Here is a 17,850-nt window from a genome sequence, read left to right as displayed (position 1 = left end):
CTTCAGCATCGCTCCTGTGCTGTTTCCTTTCTACATCCCCCGTTCCCCCAAAATCTTGATTACCTACTGCCACACTCCCGATGTGGCTGCTATAAAAGCTCCACAGGGGCTGTAACCCAGAAATCGACCAAGTTACTTTTTGGCTCAACAATTCTACTTTCTCATGCAAGGATTCTCAAAGAGTGCAAAAACACAGCAAAATAAATGATGTACGGTATATAAATAGTTTCACTAAGCAAATATGCTATCTGTTAAAGCGGTTCTCCAAAACTAATATATTCATGGACAATTCTTATAGGCCATAAGTGTTATAGAACCCCTTTAAATCTGAGCTGACAACCAACATGGTTGCTATTCAAGGGCATCTGTCAGCAGTTTTGTCCCTATGACACTGGCTGATCTGTTACATGTGCACTTGGCAGCTGAAGGCATCTGTGTTGGTCCCATGTTTATATGTGTCCGCACTGCTGAGAAAAATGAAGTTTTAATATATGCAAATGAGCTTCTAGGAGGAACCGGGGCGTTACCATTACACCTAGAGGCTCTGCTCTCTCTGCAACTGCTGCACTCTCTGCACTTTGATTGACAGGTCCAGGCAGTGTAAATGTCATCACACCTATCCACAAAATACCTTAAAATACACACTCCCAAGTAGCACAGCTATACTGCCAAAGGAAATCTGAATAAATGAATGATAATAAACATTTTCTTCCTTATACATTCATATGACTCTATAATTATCATGAATTTCATCTGGGTGACTCAAAAGGGGGTGTCCCATCTGGACATTTATGACTCTGTGCTCGGCCATTTATGAAGTCCCATAACAGTAAATGGAGAGTGGCCCTTTAAGCATTCCCTGCTTGCTCTCCATTCACGACGGAGCCCTGTTCTCCAGGTTGCAATTGGTCCCACAGAAGACATCGGACATTTATGGGATATCTTACCCCTTTAATGAATACAACTGCTCATGTAGCAGAGGGCTCACCCTTCTGGAATACGTTATTTAGCTCCGGTCTTCAGACTCATTCAGACATACGAAAACCGTAGAAAAAAATTTATTAGTATTATTTATTATTTTTAGTATTATAATATTTTTTTGTATAAAAGATCATAATTCTAAAATCTATGAAAGACACTCTCAGAAGTGACATACGAGCAGCGGAGGCGGCTGGGAGCCCTTGCTGGGTTACCTCTTCTTTTCATTATGGAGAACTCATGTAATTGATGTTAATGTTACTACCTTGCTGCGCAGCCTTTCGACAGCGCAAGATCCTGGCAACTAATTTATCTTGTCTGTAGAGAAATTGGTGAATCTCCCCTCTAGATCTTCACTTTCCCAGGAGAGGCCTAATGAAAGACTTGTATTCTGGTCCGAGGCGTGAAAGACGAGCTCAGCATATAACTGCGTGTCACATCCACTATTCTTAAGTGGTAAGATAGGAGCGTCTTCAATTGTGAGGCTCCTTGGGCTACATACTCACCGATCCTCTGCAACCCTCTCATCAACCTACCTTTTGTTCCGTCAAATAAGCTGGTTGTTTATATAGGGGCAGGGAGATCAGTGGCTGCCAGGCATATCTGGCGCCGCTTATCCACTGACATACAGTACAAACCCTTTTTGTTCAACCTGTTTGAGCCACGGTTTATATTTCAGGGTATGTGTGTATTGTAGGTGTTTTCTGAGAGGAGGGAAGAGCAGGGAAAAAAAGCAGGCAACTGGTAAAAGGTGAAAAATGTACAGTTAGAATATATTAGTGTTATAGTATGTAGCACTATCACACATTACAGTTTCATGCAGTGCACAGAAAAATACCTCCATACAGTGCAGAAATAACAGAGCAATAAACTGCCCTTGTTATACTGCCATATGGTTTTAAGATTATGAAATTATACCTCTATATTATGCTCAAATAATACTGCTATGCACAAAAATACCTCTATACAGTGCCAGGATAAAATAGATACAGTATATAAAAAGAGGTAGAGAGAGAGAGCTTAAAACACACTGCCTACAGGGCTCAAATGATACTGATATATAACGTAAAAATACTGCCTACAGTGCTCAAATGATACTGATATATAACGTAAAAATACTGCCTACAGTGCTCAAATGATACTGATATATAACGTAAAAATACTGCCTACAGTGCTCAAATGATACTGATATATAACGTAAAAATACTAACTACAGTGTTTGAACAATACCAATATATAACGTAAAAATACTACCTACAGTGCTCAAATAATACTGATATATATAATGTAAAAATACTACCTACAGTGCTCAAATAATACTGATATATAATGTAAAAATACTACCTACAGTGCTCAAATGATACTGATATATAACTTAAAAATACTGCCTACAGTACTGTCTGCTCTGCACTGATGAGGGCCAATCACCCCTAAACAGCTGTCTGCAGATGAGGTGCTGGCTTAGTTAATATCTGAGTCATGTCTCAAGGCCTGTTTAAAGGGTCAAACATTGACTTACAGGATAGCTGGGGGCTTCAGAGGCAGAGGTTGTTAAGAGCTCATTTGCATCCGTTTCTTCCAATAATTCCAGAAGAGCATGTATGTCCTGTAAGACTCCTCATACCGACTAAGGTGCTCTCTCCTCAAGGATAGTACCCCCCAAGTACAGAGCCCAATAATACTGATAAATGTATGCAGCTAAAAAATACTGCCATACAGCATCCAATGAATACTGCCTTTTAGTGTGCCGAAACAATATTACCATCCATAAAATAATACTGCCATACTGCCCGGAAGTAATAGCAAATAATACTGCCGAGCAGTCCCCTGCTTCTGCCTGCACTGGGAACAAACCTTGAGAAATGCCTGCCCGTCTTTGGATGTTCTTATAACTTACTTCCAGGCGTTATAAGGCCCCTTTCACACGGACGAGTTTTCCCGCGCGGGTGCAATGCGTGAGGTGAACGCATTGCACCCGCACTGAATCCGGACCCATTCAATTCAATGGGGCTGTTCAGATGAGCGGTGATTTTCACGCATCACTTGTGCGTTGCGTGAAAATCGCAGCATGCTCTATATTCTACGTTTTTCACGCAACGCAGGCCCGATAGAAATGAATGGGTCTGCGTGAAAATCACAAGCAAGTGCGGATGTGGTGCTATTTTCACGCATTGTTGCTAGGAGATGATGTAAGTAAATTGATAAAAGTCAATTTACTGTATTATTTTCCCTTATAACACGGTTATAAAGGAAAATAATAGCATTCTTAATACAGAATGCTTACTAAAATGTGGCTTGAGGGGTTAAAAAAAAACAAAAAAAAACTCACCTCATCCTGTTGTTCTCGCAGCCGGCATCGTCTTTTCTTCTTCTTTGAGGACCTGCAAAAGGACCTTTGATGACGTAATCGGTGACGTCAGCGCAGGTCCTGCTGAATGAAGATAGGAGACGATGCCGGCTGCGCGAACAAGCGAATGAGGTGAGTTAATTTTATTTATTTTTTAACCCCTCAATCCACATTTTAGTAAGCATTCTGTATTAAGAATGCTATTATTTTCCTTAATAACAATGTTATAAGGGAAAATAATAAAATGAATAGAACACCTAACCCAAACCTGAACTTCAGTGAAGAAGTCCGGGTTCGGGTCTGGATACCACATTCAGTTTTTTCTCATGCGCGTGCAAAAAGCATTGCACTCGCGCGGAAAAAACTGAACATCAAAATTGACTGCAATTGCGTGCCTTCTCGCGCGGTTTTCCCGCAATGCACACGCGACGCATCCGGAGCAAATCCAAGACGCCCGTGTGAAAGGGGCCTAATACTGGAGACGCAATGCTGTCTGTTCAAATTGCCTCCGTGACGCCAGAGGCCCCGATAAAACGTCATTTCTCTCCCGCTATGGTCTTCGGTGACAGATTACAGCACTCATCCTCCATATCCTTGTGAAAGGTCAGGCCGTCATTTCCATCTGGCTCCATAATGATACGTTTGCTCAGGCGGGTGTGATTCAGTTACGTCGTCGGTGCACGTGACAACCACAGAGACTTTTGCACCTTTCTGCATCGCCACGGCAACGGGATTGTGAATATAATGTTATCTCCGCAGTGATAAGCATTGTACACAGGGACAGCAATTCACTCATCTGCCCTCATGGGCCGGGTTATCACAAATAGCAAAAAACTGCTGCAAAAAATATATTTACATCAAAAAGGAGCTGTCACCTCTCCTGACATGCCTGGTTTAGTAACTACTTACAACTGCCACTCCTTTATTATTCCTGCTGGAAGTTATTAATGAATTACTAGCAGTTTGCAGCAAAGGTTCAGATGGGTGTTACCAGTTGGGGGTGTCCCTGCACAGTCTGACATTAGCAGCCATGACTGGATAGTGTCAGACAACCCCCCAACTGGTAACACCCATCTGGATCTTCACTGCCAACTGCTAGTAATTCCTTCATAACTTCTAGCAGGAATAATAAAGGAATGGCACAACATCGAGTCATAAGAATAGATGCTCCAGGATTGTTATTACATCGGGAATGCAAGTAGTTACTAAACCAGACCTGTCAGGGAAGGAGACAGCTCCTCGTTAAATGTCTTCTATTTAATTTATTAAAGTATAACTCCACCTTAAAGGGGTCTTCAACAATTTCCATTGATGCCGTACCTAAATAATAACAATTGTTTTATTTTTACAGCACCAACATATGCTGTAGAACTTTTTAACAAAGAACCGTCAACGTGCCTTGTTTTAGTAAACAGTTCTGAAGCAACTTGTCTTAGAACTCTGCATTGTGCTGTCCCTCTGTTAAACCTCCCGGAAATTTTTACCATTTTCCTTGAGAATACGGTGTGCGCCTACATAGCCTTACACTATCAGCACTCATAAGACAAGCAGAATCATAATATCCAGTTATTAATTCATACGTTTCCAGGTGGAATAAGAGAGGATCAACAAAATTCTAAAAACAACATTTTTAAAATTCTTATCTCATGGTGAATACATTCAGAGTAGCGACAGCTACCAATAGGTACAATTTTTTTATAAAGTCATGTGAATGAGGCCTAAGACTAGTAATTCAGCTATATATGAGCTGAGCTGCAGTACCTGAGAACGACCACCACACAGTGTATGGAGCTGTGGTGTTCTGACTCTGGGGATTCAAGTAACAGCTGTTCATGGGGATGACGGGTGCTGAACCTGCACTGTTCTGATCCTATGTGCATAGGTAATCAATATCCTGTTATTGAAAACCCCTTTAAAGTTTAAAGGGAGTCTATTAGCAGTACTGAGCATGCTCAACTGCTGACAGCATCAGGTAGGAGCTGGGGAATGCAGTACAAACATACCTTTTCTGGGGCTTTATTATCAGGAGTAGTGTGAATGTAAAGTTTTATTCTGCCAGGTTCTGCTCCTGCAAGTGTCCAGTAGGCGGAGATTTACTGTGAAGTGCTCTCTGTCCTTCTCCTGTGCTCCAAGTGACAGCTGCAGCATCCTGCCAGGAGGCCACTACAGCTGTCACTGAGAGCAATGAAGCAGCTCAAAGCATGGAGCAGAAAGCACTTCACGGTAAGGCTCTGGGCACTTGCAGGAGTAGAACCTGGCAGAATAAAACTTCATATTCACACCTGTGAATAAAAGCTGAACAAAATGTAAATTTGTTCTGCTCTCCCCTCCCCCAACCTAGTTCTGTCAGTAGTTTAGCATGGTCAAAAACTGCTGACAGATTCCCTTAAAAGAGTTATTCCCATCATGTACATGTGCCAATGTTGAGAATGTTTCCTGACCCTCCTGCTGAGGAGTAGAGATGGCCTTGCGGTTCGCCCGGCAGTCGTTTCGCGGCGAACTTTGCGTGTTCGCGATTCGCCGAACATATGGAGAAATTCGCGCCTGCCATATTCTTTTACATTGTGAAGAACTTTGACCCATGACACATCCATCAGGTGGTACAGGACAGCCAATTGAGACATTTCAGCACATGGACGTACCCCCTACCTTATAAATAAACCTGATCTGGCCGCCATTTTACATTCAGTGTTTTGCCAGTGTAGGGAGAGGTTGCTGTGTGGAGCAGGGGCCCCAAACACTAGCTAATAGGGCCACAAAGTCATTTTAAGCACTAGTATAGGTGTGCTATCGATATGTGTGATACACAGAGGGGTGCGATATACTTATAATATACTTTTATAATGAGTCAAAAACACATAGATCTATATAGTGATCACCTGGAAGTCAGGGGCTTACTAGGGCCATTTTTATACAGGGTAAGGTTCCGGACGGGGTCGCTCTTATCAGGGCGGGTGGTCTGTGGTTAGGCTATCAGGGCCAGAATAGCACCCCCTGTAGGGCAATATCAGGGACAGTTCTTTGCCCACCCTGTCCTTCAATATCACATCATCATCTAGCCCAGGGATGGATGTTTTCTGCTTTCCCTCCTGGATTCATCGATGTGCACTGGAACCCCCCGGATTGTGGTAGGACATATGGTTTCTGATTTGGTGCCGCCGAGCACTTGTTATTGCCGACCACATCTATGCTTTTTGCTTAACTTTCATAATTTAATTTATTTTCATTTTGAGGGATATCTTTTCCATTCACACATCCGCAAAATGGGTCCGCATCCGTTCCGCAATTTTGCAGAACCGGTGCAGCCCCATTAATTTACAAAGGGGCAGGAATGTGCTGTCCGCATCCGCATTTGCGGATCCACATCCGCATTTGCGGATCTGCACTTCCGCATCCGCACTTCCGTTTCCACAAAACAATAGAACATGTCCTATTCTTGTCCGCAATTACAGACAAGATTAGGCATTTTCTATTATAGTGCCAGCGATGTGAGGTCCGCAAATTGCGGAATGCTCAATGCCGGTGTCCGTGTTTTGCGGATCCGCAAAACACTTACGGACGTGTGAATGGACCCTCATAGTAACATTATTAAAGGTTACGTTTTATCTTCATGTATATTCTAATGTATTGCCTTCCGTGTACAATGTTATAATATACTTTCTATGTTAGACGGTATATTATAGTGCATTTGTATTGTGCGGCAGTTGTGTACGGTTCTGCTGCGATACTGCAGGTATGAAGAGGGACAAGTGTTATTGGAACAAATCATTTCTACTGGTGTGATATACCAGTCGTCCCCCAAAAAACTGATTGAAGCGGGGTGTTATATACCAATATACTTTCTTTATAGTGCATTTAGGTACTGTATGGCGCATTTGCGCATGCGCGTACACGAAAATTATATTGCCGATATTTCACATTGAAAAAAATAATGAATGGAGATCGCAAATTCGAATAATACATCTGGTATGTCACTGTCCATGTTGTGGGACTATTTGTGCACTTCTAGTAATTATTTCTTGGCTGCAAATATGAGCTGAACCGTCCCGGCAGATGTTCGTCCATTACTACTGAGGAGCCACTGGCATGCATGTCTGCTAGCAAGCCAAACATACCTGGTCACCTCTCCATCCATTCCCCATTTGGATGCGGCGACTAGTGGCTCCCTTATCAGACAGGATGGGGGTCGAGGGTCCCGTACATTATTGTCTGCGGTGGTAATACCCCTTTAATATGCTGCAGTGCAGTCACACAAGGAATCAATGTTCGTGGGCTTTACAACGTATAATTCCTTTTATTATAAAATTGCCTGGACGAGCAGGATGTCATTTCCTCTTTCTTGACGGGAGATTCACGATGTGTTATTTGCCAATTAAGAGTGAGAACACGTAAAAAACTACAGGAAGGAAACGAGAAGAGACTCTCTCCTGCAGCTTAGTTCCTAGCAGGAAACCGGCACAAAGAGCCCTCGATCTTCTCCAAATTACCTGCTCCAATTTTCTGATCAGATCCAAACCACGTTCTGCACTGACCCCCGAACTACTGGTCCAGAAGCTTCTTACATGTTCTAAGTCTAAAGGTCCAGATGTTCTTCAGTTATTGCAATTGTGGAATAAGGGTGTCGCCCCCTATCTAAAAATAAACTACCGGCAATTAGCTGACCACCATGGGGTCCCCGCTAATTGGCCCTCTGGCAATGAGCTGTTATCATGGGAGAATCTGCAGCCCGCCATATACTTCACCTACAGAGACTGCAATACCATTATGAGTTAGCCATCGAATTACACTGAGCAAAAATATAAACGCAACACTTTCGGTTTTGCTCACATTTTGCATGAGCTGAACTCAAAGATCTGAAACATTTTCTACATACACAAAAGACCCATTACTCTCAAATATTGTTCACAAATCTGTCTAAATCTGTGTTAGTGAAAACTTCTCCTTTGCTAAGATAATCCATCCCACCTCACAGGTGTGGCATATCAAGGTGCTGATTAGACAGCATCAATATTGCACATGTGTGCCTTATACTGACCACAATAAAAGGCCACTCTGAAATGTGCACAGTTTTGCCTTACTGGGGGGGGGGGGTCAGAAAACCAGTCAGTATCTGGTGTGGCTACCATTTGCCTCACGCAGGGCAACACATCTCCGTCGCATAGAGTTGATCAGGTTGTTGATTGTGGCCTGTGGAATGTTGGTCCACTCCTCTTCAATAACTGTGCGAAGTTGCAGAATATTGGCAGAAATTGGAACACGCTGTCGTATACGCCGATCCAGAGCATCCCAAACATGCTCAATGGGTGACATGTCCGGTGAGTGTGCTGGTCATGCAAGAACTGGGATGTTTTCAGCTTCCAGGAATTGTGTACAGATCCTTGCAATATGGGGCCGTGCATTATTATGCTGCAACATGAGGTGATGGTCGTGGATGAATGGCACAACAATGGGCCTCAGGATCTCGTCGCGGTATCTCTGTGCATTCAAAATGCCATCAATAAAATGCACCTGTGTTCGTTGTCCATCATACGCCTGCCCATACCATAACCCCACCGCCACCATGGGCCACTCGATCCACAACGTTGACGTCAGCAAACCGCTCACCCACACAACGCCACACACGCTGTCTGCCAACTGCCCTGAACAGTGAAAACCGGGACTCATACGTGAACAGAACGCCTCTCCAACGTGCCAGACGCCATCGAATGTGAGCATTTGCCCACTCAAGCCGGTTACGACTATGAACTGCAGTCAGGTCCAGACCCCGATGAGGACGCCGAGCAGATGAGCATCCTGAGACTGTTTCTGACAGTTTGTGCAGAAATTCTTTGGTTATGCAAACCAATTGTTGCTGTAGCTGTCTGGGTGGCTGATCTCAGACGATCATGGAGGTGAACATGCTGGCTGTGGAGGTCCTGGGCTGGAGTGGTTACACGTGGTCTGCGGTTGTGAGGCCGGTTGGATGTACTGCCAAATTCTCTGAAACGCCTTTGGAGAGAAATGAACATTCATTGCACGGGCAACAGCTCTGGTAGATACTCCTGCAGTCAGCATGCCAATTGCACGCTCCCTCAAACGTTGCGATATCTGTGGCATTGTGCTGTGTGATGAAACTGCACATTTCAGAGTGGCCTTTTATTGTGGGCAGTCTAAGGCACATCTGTACAATATTCATGCTGTCTAATCAGCACCTCGATATGCCACACCTGTGAGGTGGGATGGATTATCTCGGCAAAGGAGAAGTGCTCACTAACACAGATTTAGACAGATTTGTGAACAATATTTGAGAGTAATGGGTCTTTTGTGTATGTAGAAAATGTTTCAGATCTTTGAGTTCAGCTCATGCAAAATGGGAGCAAAACCGAAAGTGTTGCGTTTATATTTTTGCTCAGTGTATATAGCTGACCATGGACGATGTGGAGCTGCTAGAGCGGCAGCCATTTTTGGGCACCAGTTTTGGATCATGGAGCAGGGCCACTGGGCTGGGGTCCATACTCTAGGGGGTTGATTTATCAATCTAGTGTAAAACTGGACCAGTTGCCCATAGCAACCAATTGGACCTTTCATTTTCCAAAGGATCTGTCAAAAATGAAAGGTGGAATCTGATTGGTTGCCATGGGCAACTAAGCCAGTTCTACTTTACACCAGTTTGATAAATGACCCCATAGGTCTCTAAAGACTTGCTCTCTTGGCAAGTTTTATTCCTTTTAATGTATGATAAGTGACTCCCACCCAAGTGTTATAGTCCTTTAAAAAGCACCTGTCAGCGGGATCATCCTTATCAAACCAGACATAATACCTGGTAGGGTTGACCCTCCTGATTAAAATGATACCATCCTTGTGAAAATCGGTTGCGGCGTTCTCAAGAAAATAGACTTTTCGGGGGAAATTTATCAAAACTGGTGTAAAGTAGAACTGGCTCAGTTGCCTAAAGCAACCAATCAGATTCCACCTTTCATTTTTCACAGCTCCTTTGGAAAATGAAAGGTGGAATCTGATTGGTTGCTATGGGCAACTAAGTCAGTTCTACTTTACACTAGTTTGATAAATCTCCCCCCTAATCTTCATACAAAAGAGGGCTACAGTGCACTGAGTGGTGGGGCCTGACCCCTCGGTGCACCTCAGGTCCTCAGCTTTCCAGTGCTGGTCCTGCCCCTGGTGCACTAAAGCTCTAATTTGCATAAAGAATAAAAGCCTTTTTTTCTCGGGAACGTCACAACCGATTTTCACAAGACCAGGATCATTTTAATCCGCAGGATCAATAGGGCTGGTCCTGCTGACTGGTGCTCTTTAAAGGGCCTGCCTGGCCCTTATTTTCATACACCCTGTTAGGGATTTCTGAGTCAGCCATTTCAGGTTTTTCCTCTATGACTTGGCCCGTCCATATATCCTGTGGATAGCGGAGCTGTGTAATACCTCATTTCCCCTGCGGTGGCACTGCAGGGAAACTCAACACTTGCCGCCAGCTTCTACAAAGTCTACAACTCATTGCTGGGGTTGCCGGCAGCGGGATCAGCTTATTATTGTATTGCTCCAATTTATAAAGGATAAAATTGTCTGTGCGCTAAATACATGAGCCGCACAAATGCTGATGATTTGCTACAGTGTATCAGTAGGTAATATGTACTTGCTCTGTCATAGGAACAGTGATGCCGAATCCTAACACCCAGGGTGCCCATCAGGTCCTATTGACTATAATGGGGTCCATCATGATGTCCGTCATTTTACCAGCGTGGTGACGGGGCTTCCAAGACGGACGTGAACTAAACCTCACACTGGATTAACTGCAGCAAACTCCCAGCTGTGAGAAGTATTCTACCTGTGTGGGGTTTACGCCTCTGGGTGGAAACAACACATCTTTTCATTGTTTTTTTCCACTGACAAAAGGCTGGACAACCCCTTTAAGCCCCTCGGTCTACCAATTGTTAGAATTGGAGAGCTGCTGCGAATAGCCTCTCTCACTCTGGAGGACTGCTGCCATCGCTGCTTTACACTGCAGCCTACTGACCTCGATGTGCAGGCAAATATCATCCTCAGCAGGATCTATGCAAATAAAAGGAATTGTCCAAAGTTGACACCCGCTTTTCGAAATGGAGACTTTAGTGACATTCAGTTTGTCACTGCCAGACTGGCAGCTGTGACCCCGGCAATCGGGGAAAGCAGCTACTAAAGGATTACAGAATCGCCTGGACCACGGGATCAGACTATACAGGATTCGTCTTTTGTAGGTCTGTATAGGAGCTGCATACACAAAACGGTAGAAATGTTTTGACCAGTACTGTTTGTAAAGTTGCTTGGTTTGGACCTACCCTCTAATTTCCATTTTCGAATGCGAAATGCATCTTGACCTTTGCTTCCGATATTGTGATCTGCTGAGTGTTCATCCTCGGCACATGACGGGTCAGCTTCATTACTGGTCATTAAAAAACAGCTGACAACTGGGAAATGTCACAGTACAGCATGTAGCGGCTGCACATTTGACGTCCCGGGAAGAGCGCTACATTTACAGCATTTTTCCATTCGTGTTCAGGATTTCTACCGCTATGGATGTGACAGACCCCGGCTAAAAGAGTGCTAGGCGATCACAGCGATCAGCAGTCAGGTTCTCTCCCACTCCCCCATTACTTCCTCCATACACATGCATGCTAAGCCGAGCATGCATGTGTCCTGAATGGGGAGAAAGACACTGTCAGACGCCTTTGGCGCTAGCTTGTCTCCCCCAAAATAGGATTGGACAGCAGAAACCCAGGCTCCCATGTGCATAATCCTGGCCCTGTTCACAGCGGAAGTAACGTCCTGTCCATAGCCCAGGCCGGAAACCGGGTAAAGGAAGCGATATTAATGGGAGCTGGAATTTCAGAAAAAGAGTGTCAAGGGGTTGTCCCATGAAAAATATTGTACATTTTTCAAACCAGCACCTGGATCTGAATACTTTTGTAATTGCATGTACCGTATTTTTCGCTTTATAAGACGCACTTTTTTCCCCCCAAAAGTGGGGGGAAAATGGCCGTGCGTCTTATAAAGCGAATACTTCGCTGGCCGCTATGCTGCACAGCTCGGCCAGCGAAGTATCAGTGACAGTGTGGAGGGAGGAGGCGGGGCCCGGTGCAGTGACTCTACTCTAATACACCGGGCCCCGCAACTGTTAAACATTCAATCGGATCTATATCTAATAGTATATGCTCTGTACGGCTCTTACTGTAGTACTGTAAGTATAGCGCAGACCGCCATCTCCATCGGTCATGCGCCGCTTGCCGCACCTCCTTCCTCATGCGCCGTCTGCTCCAGCTCCCTCTGTCATGCGCCGCCTGCCCCAGCTCCCTCCTCATGCACCGCCTGCCTGCTTATCTCACTTTATGAATGAACGGGCAGGCGGCGCATGACAGAGGGAGCTGGGGCAGGCGGCGCATGACAGAGGGAGCTGGGGCAAACGGGCGCATGAGGAAGGAGGTGCGGCAAGCGGCGCATGACCGATGGAGATGAAGGTCTGCGCTATACTTACAGTACTACAGTAAGAGCCGTACAGAGCATATACTATTAGATATAGATCCGATTGAATGTTTAACAGTTGCAGGGCCCGGTGTATTAGAGTAGAGTCACTGCACCGGGCCCCGCCATGAGTGTCTCCGCCTCCTCCCTCCACACTGATGCATCTGATGGGGGATCTGTAGATGACACTTATGGGGATCTGTGGATGACATAAGTGTCATCCACAGAGCCCCATAAGTGTTATCCACAGATCCCCCATCAGTGTAATGCACAGATCCCCCCATCAGTGTAATGCACAGATCCCCCCATCAGTGTAATGCACAGATCCCCCCATCAGTGTAATGCACAGATCCCCCCATCAGTGTAATGCACAGATCCCCCCATCAGTGTAATGCACAGATCCCCCCATCAGTGTAATGCACAGAACCCCCCATCAGTGTAATGCACAGATCCCCCCATCAGTGTAATGCACAGATCCCCCATCAGTGTCATCCACAGATCCCCCCATCAGTGTCATCCACAGATTCCCCCATCAGTGTCATCCACAGATCCCCAATAACAGTGCGTCATCCACAGATCCCCCATAACAGTGCGTCATCCACAGATCCCCCATAACAGTGCGTCATCCACAGATACCCCATAACAGTGCGTCATCCACAGATGCCCCCATAACAGTGCGTCATCCACAGATGCCCCCATAACAGTGCATCATCCACAGATGCCCCCATAACAGTGCGTCATCCACAGATGCTCCCCATAACAGTGCGTCATCCACAGATCCCCCCATAACAGTGCGTCATCCACAGATCCCCCCATAACAGTGCGTCATCCACAGACCACCTTTAGTTCAAAATATTTTTTTCTTATTTTCCTCCTCAAAAACCTAGTTGCGTCTTATCATCAGGTGCGTCTTATAAAGCGAAAAATACGGTAATTAAATATTTAATATAGCCACCGAGTTATTCAATAACATGTATCTGTATAGTGCCACCTGCTGTTTATTCTTTTCCTGCACATGCTCAGTTCCATCCTTCAGCTGCCTTCTGAGCTGTGATAGGGACAGAGCTGCAGAAAAAGGACAGCCCCCCCCCCCCCCCAGCTGCAGCACAAAGGACACTCCCCTGGAGCTACCAGCTCGAAATAAATCTAGCAGCGTAATTGGAGCAATAAATGGAAAGAGCACTGGAACCATGTGAGGTACAGGGCTGGTGCTAGCGCCACCTACTGTTTGCCCTATTTCTACATTCTCTGTCCAGCTCACTGAGGTGGATGCACATGCTCAGATTCATCCTTCAACTGCCACCAGCTGCAGCAGAAAGGACACTTCCCCTGAAAAAAGTGCACACCCCATGAGCTGGAAGCTTAAAATAAATCTAGCAGAGCAATTTGAGCAATGAATTGTGAGATCTCTGGATCCATGAGAGGTAAAGGACTGGTTCTTTGTTAGAAAGAGACTGCCATGCACTATATGATGTCGGATTTTCATTTTGTACATTACTCATGGGATAATCCCTTTTAAGATGGGTTTGCAGGACCCGTTGGGTCTTGTAAAACCCCTTTAAAAAAACTTGTCTGCTTTTATAATCACTGCTTACTAGAAGGGGACCCCAGCAATCAGCTGTAATCTGCTTAGGAACCCAGCAGTGTGTGTTCAATTTCCCTGCAGCACCCCTGCAGGTGAAATGGAGTATTACATGCTACACAATGTCTGTCCTTGTGCTGGGTCCTCCAGAGAGAGTCTCTTTTCCATCAACCAGGACACCCCACCCTTCTATAATTACTGAACATTTCCTAACAGAGCATTTGAAAAAAATTGGAAACCAGGCGACCCATTTAACGAATACTGTCAGGGCCCTACTGGGGTTATCACCCTGCTTTCCCAGAAACAGATAAAGCCAAGAAACCGCTAAGCAGAGCAAAGCGGGACAACCAAAGAACTGACATTTCTCATGGTCACCATACATTTATCTCTGTATTGGATTTTTAGGCTCTGACCTCATCTCTCCAAATTTCCTCAAGACAGAATTTACAGGAAGCGAGGATTTCCTAAGACCCCAGTTTAAATAAACACATAGAGGCATATAGATACAGATTAGACATATACAGCATATCCACAGGATAGAAAATACCTGATAAGTGCCGCTCATTCCAGCCGAACAGAAGTAAATGGAGAGGTGGCCGCGCTTGCAGATGGCCTCTAATGATTGTTAGGGCATGCTAGGAGTTGTAGTTTCCTGACAGACACAGCGCTGCACCCACAGGCCTGAATGCTGCAAGGATGACCATTAACTGTACACTTATCTTCTGGTATCTACAGAAACACTTACACCGTGAGACTGTGCGGCTGGGATGGAAGCACACAAGTCTGGTTCTGGCTGAGGAAGGAGGAGGTTGTGTCATTTTGCAATAGGAAGCCGTCCTCCCGACGTGTAAAAGAAGTGCGTTTGAAAAGTACTGCAAACAAGAGGCAGCGATAACATGGGACTACAGCACCTACCTCACATTTATCTACCTCATTATCTATCTATCTATCTATCATATTTTTCAGACTATAAGACACACTTTTTTCCCCTCCAAAGTGAGGGGGAAGTGGCAGTGCGTCTTATAGTCTGAATGCTAATAGCGGCGTCCATTATGGAAGCAGTCATCAGCATACAGAAGGTGCAGGGAGGGGTGAGGGAAGCGCTGCACTGGCTGCACTCACCCTCTCTGGTCTTCTTCTAGGGGCCACGCTGCAGTGTCCTGACTGCATACAGCGTCAGGAGGTAATGCATGTGGGCACGCGCTATGACCTCACGCTGTGTGACATCAGGTCACCAGTGCAGCGCGGGCCGGAAGAAGACAGGGATCATGCTGTCCGGAGCAAGCAAGGTAAGTTTATTTATTTCATTTTTTTAACGTCTGATCTGAGGCTGATGGGGTCTGATCTGAGGATGATGGAGGTCTGATCTGAGGCTGATGGGGTCGATCTGAGGCTGATGGGGGTCTGATCTAAGGCTGATGGGGGTCTGATTTAAGGCTGATGGGGGTCTGATCTGAGGCTGATGGGGTCTGATCTGAGGTTGATGGGGTCTGATCTGAGGCTGATGGGGTCTGATCTGAGGTTGATGGGGTCTGATTTGAGGTTGATGGGGTCTGATCTGAGCCTGATGGGGTCTGATCTGAGGCTGATGGGGTCTGATCTGAGGCTGATGGGGGTCTGATCTGAGGTTGATGGGGTCTGATCTGAGGCTGATGGGGGTCTGATCTGAGGCTGATGGGGGTCTGAGCTAAGATCTGATGGGGGTCTGATCTGAGGCTGATGGGGTCTGATCTGAGGCTGATGGCGTCTTTTGCGATACAGAGATATGGATCTGGAAACACACAGAAGTCCTCCCGTGCACTTCGGGGGTCTGTGCCTCCACACCGTAAAAGATAAGACATGTCCTATCTTCGTCCGCACTGCTGGTGCAGATGGTCAGCGCCTGTGTTTCGCGGAACTGCGGTATGCAGTCCACAAAACAGCCACGGACATCTAAAGGTTGTGTGAATGCATCATTGGACAGCTGGGTGGGAGATCTGAGACAGCAACCCTATTGACTGTCGCCCAGCCTTTCCAGAAACAGATCATACCCCAAAACCAGATCCCCCTCTTTTAGTAGCATCGGCACCGCTCAGCCCGCTTATTCTTCTGATCTCACGGCGTTGGCCACATAATTAAGTCAAAACAAAGCATCTACAGGACATAAAGCATTTGTGGAATTCTGTGGGAAGAAGGCTCCAAACACAATATACAGAAGGCTTTATTCTGAGGGGCTCACAGCGCAGGACCGAAGGAAAGGGGTGCATTTAATATTCACACCATGCGGGTGATTGTGCCCCCCTAATTACTTGTGTCTACTGGGACGAAGAGGGAAACATCCACAGGAAGATCTGGGGAGGTCTCTAAATATCATATCCCAACACAAGAGTCAGAATGTACAGTCACACGTGCAAATAATCCGAAATCGGACTGGTGGGGGGGTCTTATAAATATTAGATAACAGATATTAGATAAATACATAGGTGATAGTAGTCTCATTGTGTAGATAATAATAACAATTCCCAGAATACAAATCACAGGACAAGCTGGATGAAGACATGGAGCCATGTATGAACCGTACCATATACACTAAAATTCAAGACACAGACAAGGCAGCCTCTGCCCCGGCACAGAACTGGGCAGCACCATGCTCTGCGACCCTCTAGTCCCATCATGTGGCCAGCCTCTTCTCAGGAGCTGTACCCACATGGCAGGGCACATGAGAATACACTACTTGCCTGCTAGTATAGAGCTGCCTTCCTATTGGCTGGTGGAGGACATGTGACTCTCTGATTTGCGATGCATTAAATGCAGCTTCTCCACCAGAGTACCCACATATTCTGCAGTCACGCTAGAGGCGAGAGGATCTGCAGGCACTGGGCGGGATGCTCTGCATCACATATGGTCTGTGCAGGACACTGTGCTCTTAGTATGAGGTTCTGCATCAGCTGCACCCCTTGTACCCCGATACTCACCCCTGTGACATAATGCTGCTATCCAAGCATTACTTTATAATGTGCAGAATCACTGGGACACTACAGTGCTCTGCCTTGTAGAAAGAGGTTCTGCATCAGCTGTGGTCTGTAAATAACATGTGCTCTGCATTGTGAGAAAGAGGTTCTGCATCAGCTGTGGTCTGTAACCTGTGCTGTGCCTTGCAGGAAGAGGTTCTGCATCAGCTGTGGTCTGTAACCTGTGCTATGCCTTGTAGGAAGAGGTTCTGCATCAGCTGTGGTCTGTAAATAACATGTGCTCTGCATTGTGAGAAAGAGGTTCTGCATCAGCTGTGGTCTGTAACCTGTGCTGTGCCTTGCAGGAAGAGGTTCTGCATCAGCTGTGGTCTGTAACCTGTGCTATGCCTTGTAGGAAGAGGTTCTGCATCAGCTGTGGTCTGTGACCTGTGCTGTGCCTTGTAGGAAGAGGTTCTGCATCAGCTGTGGTGTGTAACCTAGGCTATGCCTTGTGAGAAAGAGGT

General features: G+C 45.7%; 1 protein-coding gene across 2 annotated transcripts in view; it reads right to left on the bottom strand.

Annotated features, from left to right (window-relative positions):
* The window catches only part of PTPRE (protein tyrosine phosphatase receptor type E), a 228,169-nt gene that overhangs the window by 208,941 nt on the left and 1,378 nt on the right, over positions 1-17,850 (bottom strand). Inside the window, exon 1 of one of the 2 annotated variants that reach the window (XM_040439124.1) lies at positions 14,944-15,113. The exons of the other annotated variant lie outside the window; for it this stretch is intronic. Within the exon in view, the coding sequence (XP_040295058.1) occupies positions 14,944-14,961 (18 nt within the window). The 5' untranslated portion in view covers positions 14,962-15,113. Of the gene's footprint in view, positions 1-14,943; positions 15,114-17,850 lie in introns of those variants that run through there. 2 annotated transcript variants of the gene reach the window in all.

Source organism: Bufo bufo, chromosome 6, assembly GCF_905171765.1.
Source record: "Bufo bufo chromosome 6, aBufBuf1.1, whole genome shotgun sequence".
Lineage (NCBI taxonomy): Eukaryota > Metazoa > Chordata > Amphibia > Anura > Bufonidae > Bufo > Bufo bufo.
This window is presented reverse-complemented; position numbering and strand designations above follow the sequence as displayed.